At 34.7% G+C, this 20,820-nt stretch overlaps 1 protein-coding gene across 1 annotated transcript in view; it reads right to left on the bottom strand.

The window, feature by feature from the left end:
* The window catches only part of LOC150092763 (transcription intermediary factor 1-alpha-like), a 366,172-nt gene that overhangs the window by 93,280 nt on the left and 252,072 nt on the right, over nt 1-20,820 (bottom strand). The window contains exons 10-11 of the mRNA XM_090414272.1: nt 13,462-13,539; nt 5,887-6,536 (exon numbers count right to left, since the gene is read on the bottom strand). Of these exons, the coding sequence (XP_090270398.1) occupies nt 5,887-6,536; nt 13,462-13,539 (728 nt within the window). The remainder of the gene's footprint in view (nt 1-5,886; nt 6,537-13,461; nt 13,540-20,820) is intronic.

Below are 20,820 nucleotides of genomic sequence, written 5' to 3' on the forward strand. Positions count from 1 at the left end.
CTAATTTCTTAAATGGTAGGCAATATCAAGTAGAGTGATGTGGGCAAATATCAGAATGGGAAACTGAACAATGAGACTTGTGCATATGATCCCACAGAAGATTCTACTAAGTAGAAGTAGAACAATTTTTGGAGGCTTTAGAGAAAGTAATTGACACAATGAAAAAGGAAACGTTGGTCCTTACTGTAGGAGATCTAAATAGCAGAGTAGGAAATGATTGTCAGACTTACAGAAATCTTTTGGGAAAATTTGGAAAAAAGAGCAAAGCTAATAATAATGGCAAATACCTGTTGGATTTTTGCTCAGGACAGGGCTGGTTATTACTAACACAATCTTCTGACATAAAAATGGGAACAAATTCACGTGGAGAGAAGAGGTAAGGAATAAGAAAGTCCCACGGACTATGTTATTGTCTTGAGCAGGATAACATTGAATTTCATATTGAAAAGAAGAATATGTAAGAAAGTTTTAAAGAGAATAAAAGTTGAGCAACTTTCAGATGTGAACTGTAGAATAAAATACACAAACATAATTCAAGAAAAAAATGAAAGAGTTTGAGAACAGGAACCAAACCTTAGAGATTTACTGGCAAGTCATGAAAAAAACACTGATTGATTCAGCCAGAGAGGTATGTGATCAGGTTCTCTTCAAGGATAGAAAATCAGAACTCCATGGTAGACACAGGAAGTTAAAGAGACAGTGAAGGAAAAGAAGACATCATACTGAAAGTTCCTGGCGAATAAATCAGCTTGTGCTGTTAGAGAATACAGAGACCAATGTAAGAACTTCGTAAAACTAGTTAGACAAAAGTCATGGGAAGACTTTGGCAAGAACATAGAAAATATATATCAGGAAGGTAGAAAAATATCGTGGAGGCTGTTGAAAAAGCACAGAAATGGAGGAAAGGATGCTGTAAAAAGAATTATAGATGATAAAGGTGAAATGAAAACTGGAGAAAAAGATATCCTTGATGTATGGAGTAATTACTTTGAAAAATTGCTAAATAAAACAAGCAATGACAGCATAGTGGTAAAAAAACACTGAACAGCCATGCAATCAGGAATACATATCATACTTGACATAGAAAGAGTCATCAAAGCCTGAAATGTGGAAAGACAGTGGAAGAAGATGATATTCCACCAGAAATGCTGAAGTATCGAGGTATAAAAGTCTTGTAGTGGATGCATAGTTCAGAAGGCCTGGACAGAGGGATGAATTCCAGATGATTGGAGTAGAGCTCTCATAGTACCAATATACAAAAAGGGAAATAAAACTGAATGTGAGAATTATAGAGGTATTTTCCTAGTGAGATTTTCACTTTACAACAGATAGTAGAGAAATCATGGAAATATAACAAAGATCTGTATTTAAGTTTTGTAGACCTGAAAAAGGCATATAACAAGTGCTAAGAGAAAAGCTATTCAAAATGCTACAGTTATATGGTGTCAGTAGGGCATTATATCAAGTTATAAGTCAGCAGTTAGAATTGAAGGAAGTACAGGAAGATGGTTTGATGTTAATCTGGTGATAGACAAGGATGTACATTATCTATATGGATCACATTATGAAGGAAAGTGGTATTAAATACCTTATTGGCCATTAAAGATCAAATACACATCCTCAAAGCTTCGTATCTATCATAATTTTCAATGTAATATCAATGGTAATACAATTTTAATATGTACTTCGAATCCATGGTAATGTGGACATAAATATACGTCCTGGCCGGTAGCATGGTTAAACCTGATATCAAAATTGGAGATGTTAATCTGAGCTCTTTACTTTATGCAGATGATGTTATACTCTTAAATAAATCCAGTACAAGTTGGCAAGATTCCCTGAATAAACTGAATAACTGTTGCAAGAAATTTGGTATGAAAATCAGCAATAACAAGACAAAGATGATGAAAATAAGTAGTAACACTGAAAACAACTGCATCGTGAAATGAAGAACCTATAGAACAAGTAAAACATTTCAGCTACTTAGGCACAATTTTTAGTGAAGATGATAAATTAAAAATGGAAATAGACAACAGAATCAACAATGCCAGTATGGTAGGAAGTCAACTGAATAAATTTATATGGAATAAATGGGAAATTAGTCAAAACATTAAATTAGCTATATACAAGACAATGTTCAAACTAATTTTAACTTATGGATATGAGAGCTGGGTTAAAAATAAACCGCTTGACAAAAGACTAGAGACCACAGATATGAGAGTTCTGAGAAAGATTAGGGACATGAACAGATGGCATCTATGGAAATATCATATTAAAAATTAGGATATTGGGAAAGAACTTGACAACATAGTTAGCATCCAGAAATGTGATAGCAGAGTTAACCTCAAGTGATCATTTGAACAGAATGGGAGAGGAAAGATTAGCAAAACAAGTGTTCTCTGCCAGGGTTTCTGGAAAAAGACCCAGGGGAAGACCAAGATGAAGATGGATTGATACAGTAAAAATTCCTTAGAAGATAAAAAATACAAGATCTGATAATGTTGGAGTCTTGACAGATAACAGATTGATTTGGAGTAAAATTGTTGTAGGATGTTAGTAATGATGTAAGTTTTTCATGTAGTACTATCAAAATATCCTCTACATTCCTTGAGGGTATATGTCAGGAATTTGATGAAGATGATATTTAAAAGAGCAGGAGAGGGGAGGAAGACTTACATCAAAGAGTAACATAAGGTGGAGTAAATTCCAGGAAAAAGCAGGTGACTAGTTTTTTTTTTTTTTTAGAAATCCAAAAAAATTTTAGACATCTTTTTATTGACATTTGCTTTTTAAGGCTAAAATAAAAAATAATAAAAAACAGAAATGTATTTCATGGAATAAAACTTTTTCTACTATTAGAATCATTTTTATTTTAATATAAAAATGAAGTTTAGATCATTAATAACTCCCTATTGACAATTTCCTTCAAATTAATCAGCCAGGACTCCAATTTTATCATGCACTTTACATTTCTGTGTTTTATTGCAACTCTTACTGTATCAATCTACCTAGATCTTGTTCTTCCTCTGGATTATTTTCCTGCTGTACTGATAAAAAAGTTTTGCTATACTTTTCTCACAATCTGTTCAAATGACCATACTACCTTAGATTAGCTCTGCTAACACATTCCTGAATGTCAGCAATTCAATGATGCCATCTGTTCATTCTCTAATTTTTCTCAGAACTCTCATGTAGTCTCCAGTCTTTGATCAACTGTTTCTGATCAAATGATCGAACCCAGCTCTCAGATCCATAAGTTAAAAGTATTAATGAAACACTAAACTTACTCCATAAGTTTAGTGTTTCATTAATATTGCTCTCTCTCATGCAATAGAAATTTATTCATTTGACTCCATGCCATACTGGCTTTCCTTATTCTGTTCTCTATTCCCATATTTTATTTATCAAACTCGCTAAAAACTGTGTCTAAATAGCTGAAATATTCTACTTGTTCTATAGGTTCATTATTCAGGATGTTCCTTCCTATTTTCAGTCTGTCTTTTTTATTGCTGATTTTCATATCAAATTATTACAGAAGTTATTCAATTCAGTTAGGGAATATTGTAGAGTTGTATTAGATTTATTAAAGAGAATAACATCCTCTGCATAAAGTAAAGAGCCGAGATTAACATTTCCGATGAATAACAGTGGAGATAATGTGCACCTTTGTCTCACATCTTTGACGATACCCAAATTTCCAGACAGTTTGAGATCTCACTTCTTGGAATTACCCTCACATCAAACCTCTCCTGGCATAAACACATCACACCCATTGCATCCTCAGCTTCAAAAAAACTAGGATTTCTCTTTCACTCAAGATAATACTTCACCCCTGAACAGCTGTTAGCATTATACAAATCACAAACCTGCCCAGCTATTGAATACTGCTCCCACATATGGGGTGGGGCCCTTAAAAGCCTCACTTAAAATGCTTGACTCAATACAGAGGAGAGCAATTAGACTTATTAATGACCCATCCCTTACCAGCTCTCCCCCCACTTTCACACAGACGTATGGTTTCTGCAGTATGTATATTCTACAAATATTTCCATGAAAAATGCTCATCTGAAATAACATCAATAATTCCCCCACTCAGTACTAAGCTTGTTGGAACACGTGCAGCTGCTGCTCAACATCCCTTCGCAGTACACCTAGAAGCAAACAGACCAAGTTTCTTTTCCTCCTCCTTCATCCCTGCAACTGCTGCACTATGGATCAGTCTCCCACCTGCTGTGTTTCCCAAGGAATACAATTAACAGTCATTTAAATCAAATGTAAACAAGTTCCTCCTTTCCCAACCCACTACTCATACACAGTACTAATGTACTATAGGTTGTGCCCAACCAACCTCTTGTGTATGGGCACAACATAAAAAAAAAACATCTGATTTAACATCAAACCTTTTTACTGTATCTCCTTCAATTTTCACCTGCTAACTTATAACTCAAATATAGACTATGTACTTCTCAATATAATATCGCATTTATGACACACAATTGTAGTGTTCCAGACAAGTTTTTCTCTTGGTACCTTGTCACATGCTTTTTTACAAATCTACAAAACTCAAATACAGATTCTTATTATATTCCTATGATTGCTCAACTATTTGTCACAGAGCAAAAATCTGATCCAGACAACCTCTATTTGGCTTGAACTTAATCTGTTCTATTCCAAGTTTTGTTTTGGCAATTTTCCTTAACTTCTTCTCAAGTATGCTTGCATAAATCTTACCTGGAACATTCAGTAAGGAAATTCTTCTGTAATTCTTACATTCATTTTGATTTCCCTTTTGACAGACATAGATGAATACTATGAATTCTCTATTTCAATCAACTGAAATTCGACCTTCTGACCAACTATGACTTCTGAAGTTTCAAATTTTTGTGTATTAATGGAATGCTACCCTTATAAATGTGCTGTCCCAAGCATATGCTTGCTTTGCTGGTGCCTGCCTAAAACCTGCCCTGATCGAGACTCTGTACTTGGACTGCTATTTAATCTACAGATTAATGTCACAAAACTGGGAAGGGCAATATTTAATAAACATAATATAATGATCTGCAGTCAGATTTAAACAGATGACAGTGTAAGCCAGAATAATGTTTATCAGATTAACGTGGCAAAGTGTAACGTGCACTTTGAAATGGAAAGATCACAAAAAGTGACCGAACCAGGTTGTAGGAAATTGATGAGGCTGGAGATCTGAAGGTGATGGTGGGAGGGGATTCAAGTTAAAGGATATATTGAAATATTGAGCAAAGTAGGTAATTGGATTCAACTTATCAATGTATTTGTCGACAGGCAAACAAGCTGAGACTGGGATGTTTTATCCGTCTTTTTTTTAAGGCTTTGATATGGCTACATCCAATGGTACACACATAAATCACATAAATAGCTACTTGGATTTTTTGTGGATGATGAGGTGGGAAGAGGATCAAGAAGCAACAGAAAAAAGAAAAAAAAGAAAAAAAAAGTGAATGGTCTATGGAATGCATGCTGTGAGGATAGACAAGGTTTGAGGATTAAAAAATTTAGTTAACAGGTGAAAAGATGACATGATATGAACGTACATTACTGAAGGAGTTTTACAAAAGAGAAGAGGAAATTTTTCAATACACGACAAGAGGAAAGAGAACAATTCTACCCTCCCACCCCAACCCCCAGAAGTTGTGTAAGAGTGTAGTAAGCAAGGAACAGTGGTTTTGCTTGGAAATTGGTTAACAAGGTAGACATGGAAGCATATACTCCACGAATGAATTTAAACAGATGTATGAAAAGCATTGTACAAATATGGTTAATGTGAGCTTCCTGCAATGTGTCTTTCGACTCTATAAAAAATGTTTGCATAAAATAATAATAATAAAACAGTACCAAAATAAATCTTACTTTGGGGTTAAGCCAAGAGCTGGAACATGGCACTGCAAATGATAGACTCGGGGACACTTTCCACAGCACAAAAGGTCACCTCCATCATGACAAACAGCACAATAGTCTTCATTTGGATCTTCTTGTGTTCCTGTTCCCTGGTTACTGTTGGCATCCTGACTTAAGCTACGTGTCTCTACAATCTGTATTTTGGGGAACTCTTCATTTGCATCATTAGATGATTTATTCTCATTATTTTGCTGACCATGATCTTCATTTTTTAAAGCACCAGAATCTTTTATAGAAATGCTTATTGCATCAGATTTTTTCTCAGATTTAATTAGTTTATCTAAGGCTGATATATCAGGCTTTAGATCAACCTGAGAAGCAAATACAATTTCAGGTTCATCTTCAGCTGCCAAGACTTTTTTGTTATCTTCCCCAGATGTTAAAGGAGTACCTGACCTTGAGCTTTTTTTGCTTCCTGTAATAATGTCACGTGAACTTTTATCTTCACTTACTAACTCGATAGTGACAGGATTTGAATTCGAGTTTCTTCTACCTCCTCCACCACTACTGTGCTCCCCACTGTTACACGAGTGATTGGAATTATCATCTATTACGATTGATTGAATGGGACTACCACTGCTGTCAGCTTGAAGAATCCCACCCTAACATAAAATGTAAAAATAAATTAACAGTACAAATTCAAAATTATTTTAACATAATTGAGAGTTAAAGTGGCTATGGCAAAGGTTGAAGAAAGGATTATGCAGATGGCTGCATAATCCTTTCTTCTTCTTTGACTGGGCATAATATAACACTGCTGTGGATTTTCATTTTCATGCAAATCATTTTACTTTAACTAAATTATTATTGGGAAGACAAAAGAAATCATATAACTTTTTTTACAGCTTGAACTATTAATGTGAAATAACCAATTAGATGTCAGGGATTTTTTTTTTCCCATGTGTACATTTTGTTTGCTATTTTAAATGTGCAAACAACTTGCAAAACTTCTAATAATGTGTAAAATATATAATTTTGTTAAACTAAAAAAAATTAAAAAGTTCAATAATTATATTTGTTATATTGACTATAGTGAGCTACATCTAATTTTCCACTTGAATAACACTCACTATGAATTATATTTATGTAACATTTTAATTAAGAACAGAATTTTTGTCCGAGTATAAAAGGTGTCTTCAGTGTGACTTTCAAATTAAACTAGTAGAACAGAAACCTGAAGACTCAACAGTAAAAAGCATGAGATGCATGTACATGATACAGAGTGGCATGGTCTAAAATATTAAATAACAATAAATAAGTCCTAACTATACAACTTTAAAGAAAAAGATGATTAATTAATAAACAAAATATTAAAAAAATACTACCCAAGGAAATGCATGGAAAAGTAGTATTTCCCATAAAAAAGATAATTTCAGTCCTCCACGCAGTGGTCTGTACATAGTCACAATCTGAATCCAACAGAACATCAGTAGCATAAACCAGGATACAGAATTATGGCACAGCCAGGGCAGACATCTGCATTTGCAGACCTTACTAATGATTTAAATGAGTGCAGCATACCATGTTAATTTTTATTAATGAAGACATCTTTTGGTGTGGGTAAGTGAGAGGAAGGAGAAGAATGAGTTGATGTGGTTTTCGAAATTCTGACAGTTGCAGTCATTGGGGAGGACTATTCCAAAGAGCAGAAATGTAGGAAATGAAGGCAGACAATGAGAAGTTAGTTTGATGAGTTTGGAGTTGAACTGTAAATGGGTGCTGATTAGCAGCTGCTTATGTTCGCATATGAGTACAGGAAAGTGGAGGTATTGTAGCAGTCAGTTCAGAGGAGCAGTGCTCATGAAAATACCCGTAGAAGAAACATAATGCAGCAATAGAACATCTATGGGAAAGTGCCTGGAGAGAGGCATTAATTAAGTGAAAATCAAGCATTCTGAGGAAGTTTTAAGTGCACCACCCCAAATGTGGCAAGAGTATTCTAAAGTTGGGCAGATTTGAGCTTTATAAAGTGTCGAGAGAAGCATTGTTTGGAACAAAAAATAATAAGTTTTTTTTTGGAGACTTGAAGAAGCTTTGAACTTGATGTGATCATGCCAAGATTGATTGAATGTGAAAGTTAACCCAAGGAGAGAAAATTGTTCCTGGTTGGCAAGAGGAATATTGTTGAAAGTGAGGGAGAGAGCAGAATTGTCTTTCTAGAAATGAAACAGGACTGCATTTTGGTAGCATTAAAATTCACCAGGGGATCCTCAACCCACTTGACAATGGCAAGAAGATATTGAAGAATGAATTACCTGAGCAGTATAAAGTTTTGAAAATGAGAAAGAGGAGTGCTGTCATCAGCTAAGCTATGGATAGGATTGGATGTCAGAGAGAGAGAGAGAGAGAGAGAGAGAAGATTATTAATGTATAGGAGGAAGAGCATAGGTGACAATACTGAGCCCTGAGGTACACTAGCATTAATTGATAAATCTGATGAAAGGAAACCATCTTCCTCTCTGACTATACCCAGCAGTGAATGGTCAGAGAGGAAGCTGATAATCCATTTGCAAAGGCAGGGAGGAATACCATAGGATGGTAGCTTGGTAAGGAGGCCACAATGCCAGACTTGATCAAATGCTTTGGAAATATCAAGAGCGACCACGCGTTCCTCTGAACTTTTCCATGGATTGCATCCAAAAAGTGGATGAGATTAGCAAGGAAGTCAGGAATAAGATGGACAAAAGCTTGTTTCCAAATGAGTATGACAGCTCAAAGAGATGATGCAGGACAGGTGTGAGTTCCTAAAGCACAAACTTTTAGTACAACTGGAGAATACCATCAGTACCAGGAGCCTTATTGTTGTCAAGGCTGACAAGCATTTTTCTGATGTTTTTCTGGTGAAATTTCAGAGGAGGCATACTGTAGATAGTTGGTGGAATGCAGGAGTTCTTTCTTGGTTGTCTATGAGAGAGTTGGCAGAAAAGACTGATGCTAGAAAGTCTGCTTTTTTATTTGGGAGATGGGATACCTTTCTCCCCTCCCATCAGGAGGGGAGAAAGGTAGAAACATGGTGGGACAAAAGTTGCATCCAACAGCCTTGGCAAGCAACCAGAAAGCAGAACTGCTATTAGGACAGGAGATAAGCTTACTGCATTTGGTCTTTACAGTCTGTTTTGGATTTGTTGATTATTATTATTATTTTTTTTTTCGTAGTTGTTACGAACTGTAATGTAGGCTGAGTGAGAGGCTGGAGTTTTTGACTGGAGCCATTGGCCATATGTTGATTTTGTTTGGGCAGCTTTGGCACAGTTGTTGGAGAACCAGGATTTAGATAAAGGTCAAGGATTTTGAGTGGAGCGGGAAATAAAAGAAATCATCCCAATAAAAATTTCTATTACATCAGAGCAGATGTTAGAATTGGAAGCAATTATCAAACCATGGAAATGATGTGTAAAAGTCCCGAAGGTCATTCCAGCTGGCACCATTGTAGTGCACAGGATATGAGCTTGTAAATGATTGGGAGAAGGCTAATCTGTAGCAAAGGAGACATGGACACTGTTATGGTCAGACTTGCCAAGAGGAGATTTAACATTAATGGTGTATTTGGAGAGGAAGAAAGTCAAGAAAAGTCCAAGGTGTTGAGAGAATGAAGAGAATAGTCTGGAATTCTGGGAGGTTTGCAGACAATTTGGGTCAGATCACTGCTGATAGCAAACAGTTCGGTTTCTTTACCAGCTTGGTCTGCAAAGTTGGAGAAGGGGAGCTAGTCAGAATTGTGGATGTTGAAATCGCTGAGGAAGATTATCACATGGTGGGGTAGTTAGATTGTATATGATCAACTTCCAGAGAATGGTAGAGGCAGAAAATGAAGGCAGTAATGTGAGGTAGAGAGCACTTGGGCTAGAGCCGACAATATAAAGGAGATTCCAGGTTCAATAACCTTTGGCATGGGATATCAGACCTGAAAAAAGAACAGGTTCCACCCTTCTTGCAAAAGGCACCATAGAAGATATAATGAGGAGAGTTGAAGTGAGATGTTCTGGAAGGTGCCAGGTGTGGTTTAGGGATTAAAAGTATATCAAGTTTTGATGATTGTAAGTGGTGGTGATGCACATCACTGATATTGGAATTAAGACCTCTGATATTAGTGAAGTCAATATGGAACATCTTTTATTATTATTATTATTGTGAGGAATTCTGGGTTTTGTTGGGTGCATTTTTTTTTTTTTTTTTTGCAATTTTCTGAAATTTTTCCGGAGTTCCCAGATTTGCAAATTTTTTTTTTTTTCAAGTATCAACAAAAAATCGAAATCGAAAATATGAACATTTATTTGTTTAAGCAGATGAGTGTCTCACATGCTCACATAACAAAGCAGTTACCAAGATGATGTTACAAAGAGTGGTTGTGTTTCTTTTTATTTTTCAATGTCTTTTCTAATTTCACATTTATCCATCTAAAAAGAGCTGAAATGTTTTACATGTTCTATAGGTTCTCCATTCAGGATGCAGTTGATGTTTTCAATGTTCCTGCTTATTTCCATTAATTTTGTCTTTTTAGTGCTAATTTCCATACCAAATTTGGTCAGGGAATCCTGAAGACTTGTCCTGGATTTATGTAGAAGTATGACATCATCTGGATAAAGTAAAGAGCTGTGATTAACATATCCAATTTTAATATCAGTTTTTTTACCACAGTATTAAACCTGACTTCATAATGTGATCTATATAGATGATGAATAACAGTGGAGATAATGTACATACTTGTCACACACCTGACTTAACACCAAACCACTTTCCTGTATCTCCTTCAATTCTAACTGCTGATTTACAACTCAAATAGAGACTATGCATTGTTTGATATAATGTTCTATTTACACCATAATTGGAGCATTTTGAGCAGCTTTCCTCTTGGTGCCTTGTCATATGCCTTTTCCAGATCTACAAAATTTAAATACAGATCCTTGTTATATTCCCGTGATTTCTCAATTTGTCTTAAAGTGAAAATCTGATCTGGGAAATCTCTGTAGAGAAACTAAAAATTGTGAGAAACCAAGCTTTTTCCACAATTTTTCTTAACCGTTTTTCAAGAATACTTGCATAAAACACTCAGACATTAGAGAAATTCTTCTGTAATTCTCACATTCAGCTTTATTACCTTTTTTGATGAGCACTATTAGTGCTCGACCCCAATCATCTGGAATTTGACCCTGTGATTAGGCCTTATGAATTATGCAGTTTAGCCAGCGTAAAACTTTTCTACCTCCATATTTTTAGCATTTTTTGTGATAGCTTTTTCTACTTCAAGTACAGATACATATTCCAGATGGCATTGCTGTTGAGCGTTTTCTATCACCATACTATCATTGTTAGTTTCATTTAGCCATATTTCAAAGTAATTACTCCATGTATCAACATATGTAAACATTCTGTTTGTGTGTGTGTGCGTGTGTTTTTCTAAAACAGTAAATTTTATTATTGCTATTCAACCAAGCGCAATTATTGCAATTAAATATTTTTCCCCTGCAAATGGAATGACAAAAACATTCAGAATGGTTTGACAAATATTTTTGAGAATTGAAAATGTTAAAATCTAGGCAGACAGTTCTCAATAATAGAGATGAATGGAAGACACAAAATCATTCTTACAGGTATACTTATACATTTCAGAACAGACATAAAAATGCATTTTGTTAGAAAATCTCGAGTTTTTTTGATTATTACCCACAGCTTAGTATATTTCAAAAATGATTTTAATAAAAATCAGAAAAAAACCAGACTCTACAGGTGTATTTAATTTTGTGCTACAATTATTGTAGGCGCTTTTTAGATCCTGGAAACATTTCTGATAAGGTGCAATGGAAAAAAATATAAAAAAGAAAGGCATCAGGAAGTATGGGAGATGAATTTCAAAAATTCTCGAAAAAGTGACATGAGTGATGGATGACCACAAGATTTTAAAAGTTAAAATGAAGAAATTTATCATTTGAAGACATCGAACTGTGTAGTTACAGAACTAATAAAAAATTTGCTAATCTCCAAATTTGAGGAGCTACTCAAGAAGAAAAAAAAAATTATTATTATTATTATATGGGCACCTCCATGGAGTATGAAGACTCATTGCAGGAGATCCTCCTTGAATCCATTAACAGACAGAGCACTCACAACTTACTTTGGCAACCCATTCCACTCATTCACCAATCTCCATGCAAAAAATCTGGTCCTCACACCCCTACTGACCACACCTTTATTCAACTTCCAGGGATGGCCCCTTGTTCTGGTCCCTCTAGCCAAGTGCTGAAACATTTCCCCTGCATCTGTCCTATAAAGTCCTTTAAGCAACTTAAATGTTTCTGTCATATCCCCTCTTTTTCAATTCTCATAAACTGAGAATTATCCACATGTTGAAATATAGGGCCAGAAAGTTTATATCAGAAGAGGAGGATACACAGACTGAACTCTCACTAATAGCCAACACATTATCACAAAATGGATATCCTCAAAACATCATCAAAAAATATCTATACGGTGACAACCCCCAGACAAGAAGAATCATGCTCCCAGCACATTTCTACTGTAGTGATCCCATTCATCAAGTCAATTTCTTATCAAATAGCCAGAATACTAAGAGCCTACAACATCAGAGTGGTTTTCAAACCAACCACCAGCATCAGACAAGTTTTAGGATCCCCAAAAGATAAGGTGCCTTTCTACAAATATCCAGGAGTATATTACATTCCTTGCTCCTGTAGTTTTGCCTACATCAGACAAACTTCACGAAGTTTAGAAATCAGACAAAAAGAACATGTTGGTGATGTAAACCACAACAGAAGTATCTCTTCCGGCTTAGCACATCATTTCTGTACATCTAACCACATGATAGAGTGGCAAAACAGCTCCATGCCATATCTGGATGACGACTACAGACATCGTTTATTCAAGGAAGCCACAATAGTGTCAATAACCGGTGGAAACCTCAACAGAAATCAGGGTGCAATCCTAAACAGTTGGTGGAAAAACCTGATCCTCTCTCTAATTCAATCTGAACTACAGCTAGCCAGTAATCACATTATGCGTTTACAATAAACACGCATGCGTGATAATGAATAAGAACAATGTCCTCTCTGTCACGTGAACGTGTAAGTTTAGCTACTAGTTGGTTTACAATGTTTTTTATGTTCCTTTCAATTTGCATTTACTAGTTTTTATGTCTCCATAAACGCCTTGAAAAAGCCAAAAAAAACTGGTAGGCTCTAATGTAGTTTTGTTTTTCGTAAATGGTCAGTAATTAATAAATAAGTTTGTATTTGAACTGTTTAGTTAAAAGATAATAGCAATATTAAGCAAATTAAATGCAAAAAAATGCATATTGTGGATCTTGCATGTAATTGAAGATTTGCATCACATATATTTCAAACTATATACAAAAAGATTTTTCGTATATAGTTTGATTTTTCCTTTTTTTTTATGTTGTTGTAATAAATAAAAGAGGACATTAGCTGACCATAAGAACAATAAAATTTTTAGTAACACTAAAATAGATTTACAATACATATTAATTTCAGTTTTTTAAAATATATTTTTTACCTGACTTTCGTTTCCTTTGCCATCTTTACCAAGGATTGCTTTCAAAAAATTACCAATAGATTTATTGGCAAAGTCATTCTGCAATAAAAATTTAGCCCTTTAACATTTTCACATATATTAAAACTTAATCAATTTTATTTATTTTTTAGCATTTTAAATGTTTTTTTTTGTTATTTATATATATATATATATATATATATATATAATTCCAAGTATATTTCAATCATTTTTATTAATAAACTGGTAGTACACAATTTAGAGATATTTGCAAATATTTCAATTTAATCTGATTTGACAACTCTTTCACAGGAGACTGGGAAAAACACACACACACACACCAGATACTAAACAACACAAGCATAACTAAGTGCAGGGCATTATAATGCACCCCAAAATTATAATTTTGAAATACTATTATCACAGACACATTCAACATTGCAAGAGCAAATGATGATATTTGAATGCTTAAAACCAGCTGGAGTAAATACTAACTCATTAATATTTACAATATGATAGTTTTATTGCTCAGAAAAGATCATCAGCATTAAAACAGAGAAAAAGGATCAGGAGTTACAGTATGTATGTGCAGCAGTATCCAAAACAGAGCATGAGCATGGATGCACAATTTATTGGAATTAAACTTGCCAAGAAATTTTATTCTTGCTTAACCCTTTATCCTAGTGTAAGCAAACAAAATTTGTATATGAAGTACAATCAAGACTAGGCTACTTGTATATAGAGCTGATGACTTCACATCAATTGCCTTAGTATCCCATAATGCAAAGCACAGACTTCTAAACCATTCTAAATAGTGACCCCTTTCTATAATGCATAGCAATATACATTTATTAATGTAAAGTCATCAGCCTCTACATATAAGTAGCCTAGTCGTGGATACACTTTGCATGCACACTCTGCTTGCTTTCACTTGGATAAAGGTTTAAAAGATATAATTTTTTAACAAGTTTAGTTTAATTTCTAACCAAGTGGGAAAACTTTCTACAATTTTATTGGAATGTTTGAAAGTTCCCTAAATAGTGTCTTCAGATTTGGTATTGTTTTATAATTCCCATGTTAAATGTGGAATGCAGATGGTTCCAAGTAAGGCAAAAAAAAAAAAAAAAAAAGGTGTGCGAGGTTGCAAAAGTGATAACTACTCATAGGAAAATCACAGAAATAACTACCAGGAAAATGACTGTCCAGAGTGTTTGCTTCATGTTCTAATGAATGGCAAAGTTCCATGTTAAAAGAAAATTATTTGGTCCAAGGTCTGTAGCATGATATGACTGCTGAGTAGGGTATTATTACTCTTGTATGATGAAAGCATATATTTATAAAATCTATCCTGCTGTTTTTGAAGAAATGTGATTCAATCATGATAGTGGCTATCAAACAGCCATGTTTTTTAACAGCCGGCTTTGCAGTTGTGTACAATGTTTTTTGGTACAGGGAATAGATTTAAAGTGCGTGTGTGTGTGTGTGTGGAGGTGGGGGGGATGGCTGAAGAAATCTGGAGTAAAATGTGCAGATACAGAAAGCATAACATATTATTGGATTATGTCAAAATTTATCTCTATAATGACTACTTATTGTATCATGTTACAAAAAAATATGGGTATCACTGAAATGTTTGGAGTTATTTGCAACAAATTATGTTTTTTTTTTAATGAGTGGGAGTTTTTTCAATGTTGACAATGCCACAATAAACAGTGAAAACAATCATATAATATCTTATTTTTTGTATCAGATTTATTCAATATCATACAGAAAAAAAAGTCTAATCAAATCTATGAATGGTGCAACAGAAGCTATAATTCAAACACAAGTTGCAAACAATCAAATGGATAACCAATATGTTTAGCACTTGTGTGAGTGGTAGATATAAATCTATTAGTAAGCTGTCCAAACTATGAGTCACAGGTTGAGCATCCCTGTTTTAAACCAATAACCATTACAAAGTTGCAGGTGTATTTTATGTCCGTATAGGTGGATGATTTTATCATCACTTGCCTTTGAAATGCATAACAACACACTGATAGGAGATATTTTCAATCCTCTGTTATATGAAGCAGTGAAGTTTTTTCTCATTCCCTCTCTACTCACCCCATAATTGATGTTACACATCCTAGGATGCAGACAAGTTTGGAAGTTTGTTAATAATATATTAATAATATATAGTTTGTTAATAATAATGTTAATAGAAAATAAGTTAAGTAATATCAAATGATATGGTTGATTAATTATGAAATTTGACAATATGTTGATAATATGAATAGATTAGTGTAATCATAAAATTAGCATAAAAGTTGTTGTGATGTTGCCATTAATAATTATTGTGGATTAAATTTTAAATCGCAATTAATAATATAAGAAGAAAATTGATATAAACTGGGTTTTGTATTGGTCGAAGGATTTTAATTGATACTAAGTAAGAAATACCAATAAGTTTTGCCAACTTAGCTGTTTGGCTTCTTCAGGGCGAATAAAAGAGATACAAAATAAACACAACCTCAATAGAAACCAAGGATTAATTCTAGCTGATATTTGGAAGACCCTCATAAGATCATTAAGCACACCACAGTTAAATTTTGCTCCTAATTATAGAATGTTCCTGCATAACAACAGTTGACATCATACATGCTCCATGCATTTGATGTAAGTGTTCTTCTGTATTTGTAAAAAATACAATTGTATTCGGTTCATTCCTTATGAACAGTTTAAGTGTTTAAGTTGTTTTGCATCTCTTTTATTCACCCTGAAGAAATCAAACAGCTAAGTTGGCATTTCTTACTTAGTATCAATTAAAATTCTTAGGCCAATATAAAACCCAGTTTATGTCAATTTTCTTATGTTTAGATGGTCGAAAATAACATAGAATCATAATGTAAGAAGTGATTAAATGATTAATAAACAATAGCACTGTTAATTATTAATGTATAGTTTAGTGACACCAATATCACGAAGGAAGTAAATTAAAGATGAATATGCTGATACTGCTGTCTGTGGGTTTTTTGTAGCTCCTATTCATGAAAAGTAAGTCTATAGTGTATGTGAATGGGCTAAGGATCTTTTCATCGTTAATTTTATACAGTTTTTGTATTTTTTTTTTTTTTTTGTACATTGTCCAGAAACCTTGTTTTAGCAATCAAACATGGAATTTTTTCAAGTCACTTCAGATCTGCAATAAGCAGGGCAGTGATCTCAACACCAGCTAATGATATTCACTTCTCATCTAAAATCATGGATTTTATGATTCACTTCTCATCTAAATTTTTATGATTTTAGATGAGATTGACTTCTCATCTAAAATCATAAAATCCATGCCCACAATGGAATTTAAACTTGCAGCTTGTTGGCTGAAGAGTGGAACCACTCAGCCACTCAAGTATAGCTAAACTATCATTCTTATCACTATGGATCTCCTCACTTCAGATCCATGATTACCCAATTCATGATATTAAATTTTACCAAAATTTAATATCATGACTGTTAGAAGAAATCTGGTTTGATAAATGATGAGCACCACTGAACATGTTATTTCTGTTCAGAAATTATTTAAAAAAAATAAAGAATTAGAGTAAAAAAGAAGAACTGAAGTAATCAGAAAGTGAATAAATTCAAGCTGCCTTATAAAAAAAGCAACTGTGTGTGTGTGTGTGTGTGAGGGGGGGGGGTTGTGACTTCAGCTGTGATTTTGAGATTGATGTGACATTTGAAGGCAAGTTTTACTCTTAAAATGTAAAACTTACCTCAAACTTAAGAACAAGGCCTCTTTCTGCAGCTGAATGACACTTGGACTGTGTGATTGATTTTCCCCTGAGTGTTCCAGTTTTTTCTTCAAAAATGTACAATTAACCTCCAATACATTTTAGTAAACAGTAGACATCTAGCAATTTGCAGAGTTTGTATACCACTCAAGAGGAACTAATGTCACCTGTGGAAGGGTGAAATAGCATTAATAACAAGATGATAAGGTTAACTGAAAGTAACAAGTGAAGAGAAGGACAAAAACCAGGCTGATAAGTGAAAGATGGAAGAAAAAAGAAAAAGAAAGGGTAATAATAAAATACACAATTAAAACCTGGACAATGTGAGTGGCATATGACTGCAACAGAAGATATATAGAATAAAAATGCTTAAATATAGAATCGAATAAATGACAATACACAATACACAAATTAATGCAGACCTTAAATTCCATCTTTCCATTTGACCAAGGCAAGGCATATTTAAACCAGGCTTCCCAACAGTTTTCTTTGAAGATACACTATTAATCCTCTGCCCCATTTTCAAATACCCTGTTCAATATAATAAAACCATGACTTTCAATCTAATTTATGAAAGAAAATATTCAAATACCCTATTCAACATAAAACCATGACTTTCAATCTCAAATTTATGAAAGTGAAAGTCATACTCTATCACCGTTTTCACTCTACAATCTTTTGCAATAACATTTTGATATTATTTAAAAGTTGTCTCATGATCAGAGTGTAAGGAAAATGAATTAATGTTGACATTCCTCCAACTCTAGACATTGTAACAGATCTTACACATAGCGACTTATCTATATATACAAAACTCAGTTAAGATAATGTTTTTTGTATGAAAATTAGCATGCTAAACCTTTTGGCTAACCATATGTGCAATTAACTTCACATACAATTACTTCTCCCTTCTAAATCTTCTATTGAGCAAATGGGCAAGTGTGGGTGTGGCAGATGCTCAGTGAACATCTCTTACCAGATTGTATAACCTCAACTGTGAAATTTGGAAGTGGCAGTGTGACAGTAGGTCCTGTTTTTCCTGGTTTGGCCTTGGATCTCTGTATGTGGTGCTACAAACACAACTCCAAGAGGTATGTGACCATTCCGGACAATGCAATGCTTCCTACTTTGTGGCATTTCTACGGAACTGACCACTGTCCCTTTTAGCAAGACAATGCACTGTATCACAATGCTGCTGCTGTAACTGTGTGGTTTGTGAACATGAACATCACTACACTTGACTGGACTACACATAGCCCTTATCTCAACCCTATTGAACAATGTGGAGTGAACTGGAAATTAGGTCAAGGAACATCCACTCCACAACAGTCTAGGATCTCATTATATGGCTACAGGAAGAATGGTCCAAAATTTCCATTGATCACCATCATACACTTGTGGAAAATATGCCCCATAGGATTGCTGTAGTCAATGCATCAAAAGGAGGTCCTACATCTTATCAAGGTGGGTGTCATGGCTGTATGTTCCTCACAATATGGTGTCCATTGACTTCTTTCCAAGCAGTGGGGAAAAGATCCAAATGGAGATACTGAGACGTATCCCATAGGATTACTGCAGTCATTGCGTCAAAAGAAGGTCCTACATCTTATCAAGGTGGGTGCCATGGCTGTATATTCCTCACAAGATGGTGTCCATTGCCTTCTTTCCAAGCAGTGGGGAAAAGATCCAAATGGAGATACTGAGAAGTAAATCAATGGTGGAATCCCTTAGAATACCCTAGAAAGTAAATTATATCTGACAAGACAAGTGACCATTCTCATACTGCATGGCAATATGTTTTCTTTCAAAGAAAACATCCAAAGAAAGTGGAATGTGCATTATGAGATAATGGGACCACTTCATGTGCAAACTTTAATCTGCTGACACTCAAGTAAAGGATCAAAACAAGAATATAATTTCTTGTTAAGTATAATCCTACAACCTCTATATGAAATAACATCAATATACTACATACAGTCTGAATTTGCTATTTGCTGAATCTTAATGTGCTATTTAGCATCTTATAAAGCATCCTTTAAAATACGAATATCATGTCATTAAAACCGTCAAGATTCTAATTTTATGTTCTGCTGGAAGGGCATGTGTTTGTTGGTACACATATAAAAAATTGCACATATAGTAGAACAGAAGAACAGGGAGACACCTACTCTGGGCAGCTAAACTATGTGGAGATATCCCACTTATCATATAACAACTGCATCATTACTTTTTATTTATAGTTTAATGGAAAATGTATACAGTTTTGAAAATACTTCAGGCACAAACTTTGTTTGCTTACACTTGGATAAGGATTAAACTAAATTTATTATAATCTAACCAAGTGAAAAATAAACTTTCAATATCTTTCTCTAAATCCAGAGTAATTTAATAAAAAGGTGGAACACCGTTTGGCAACTCCTATAGGTAGAGATGACCTTGCTAATGCTTCTGCCTGGTATCTCCACTTGGGCCTGGCTCCCACTGAAGAGACCTCAATAAAGGTCGAAACTAGTCTGAGTAGTGGCCCTTCTCTTAATGCATAACATTATACATATCTGCAAGGGGATGTGTTTTGCATTATGGGAAATACTGAGATAGGATTGATGCTAGCTTGCTCCACCTTTGCAACAAGTTGCCCGGTGTTGTACCACCTTACCTCAGTCCTGAAGATACTTTCAGGTGCAAACTTTGTTTGCTCACACTTGGATAAAGGATTAAACTAAATTTATTATATTCTAAAAAAGATGGATAATGGGTTGGAAATGATTGCAAAAGCTAGTAGTCCCTCTCGGCATATATTCATTCATATCTTATAAAGTTTCTTTTTGTCTTTTGTTAGTCTTACTTAACTGGCAGACCCAACAACAGGGGTCCCCCTAATTCCGGGCCCCTCAGACTACAGCCCTGTCACCCCCCCCCCCCCCTTGTGGGGGCCATGCTGTGCATAGCTTTTAATTTTTTAGGAAATTACAATGTGTATTAGAATATTAAATATAAAAACCTAATTAATACTTTCCTATATTTCATCAATGTTACATTGCCATCTATCTTCAGGGATCACAAAAAACAATGATATGTGCATGCAGGCACTAACACTAAGCAAATTAGGCTGAATAAAGACAACAGAAATTGTGTCCGGAGTCCTAAGGAATGACTCCCAGTGGGCTAAATTGGGTTGTCTTGGCTTTTGGGCTGACATTCTTAAAATGTATGCTTCCCAGAGTTTGGGCAATCTCATGCACCCAAATCTGTTGAGGTCTGGCAAGTTTTTTTAAATCTGAGGCAGATTCAATGAATAGTCTTTCATACTTATACTTGCTTCTGTGTAATAGAGTGGCCTTCTTCCAGTATCCAAATAGGTATCCAAAGCATGGTTAGCAAGTCCTGAGTGGATGTATTGGTGGAATCGGATGTAGTCCTTGTGTTCAGATGGCCTGATATTCGCTGTTCTGCTTGTTTGGCTATAGTAGGACAGTTTACAACTGCTTCAAAGGGAGAGGAGGGGGGTTTGCTGTTACATGGTTTTATTATTTTTTGGGGGGTTGCAGCCATTGGCTAAGAAAGTGTTAAGGATGTGGTTAAATTCAGTAGT

Source organism: Typopeltis vanoorti, chromosome 25, assembly GCF_054136105.1.
Source record: "Typopeltis vanoorti isolate ZY-2024b chromosome 25, IOZ_Tvanoo_1.0, whole genome shotgun sequence".
Taxonomy (NCBI): Eukaryota; Metazoa; Arthropoda; class Arachnida; order Uropygi; family Thelyphonidae; genus Typopeltis; species Typopeltis vanoorti.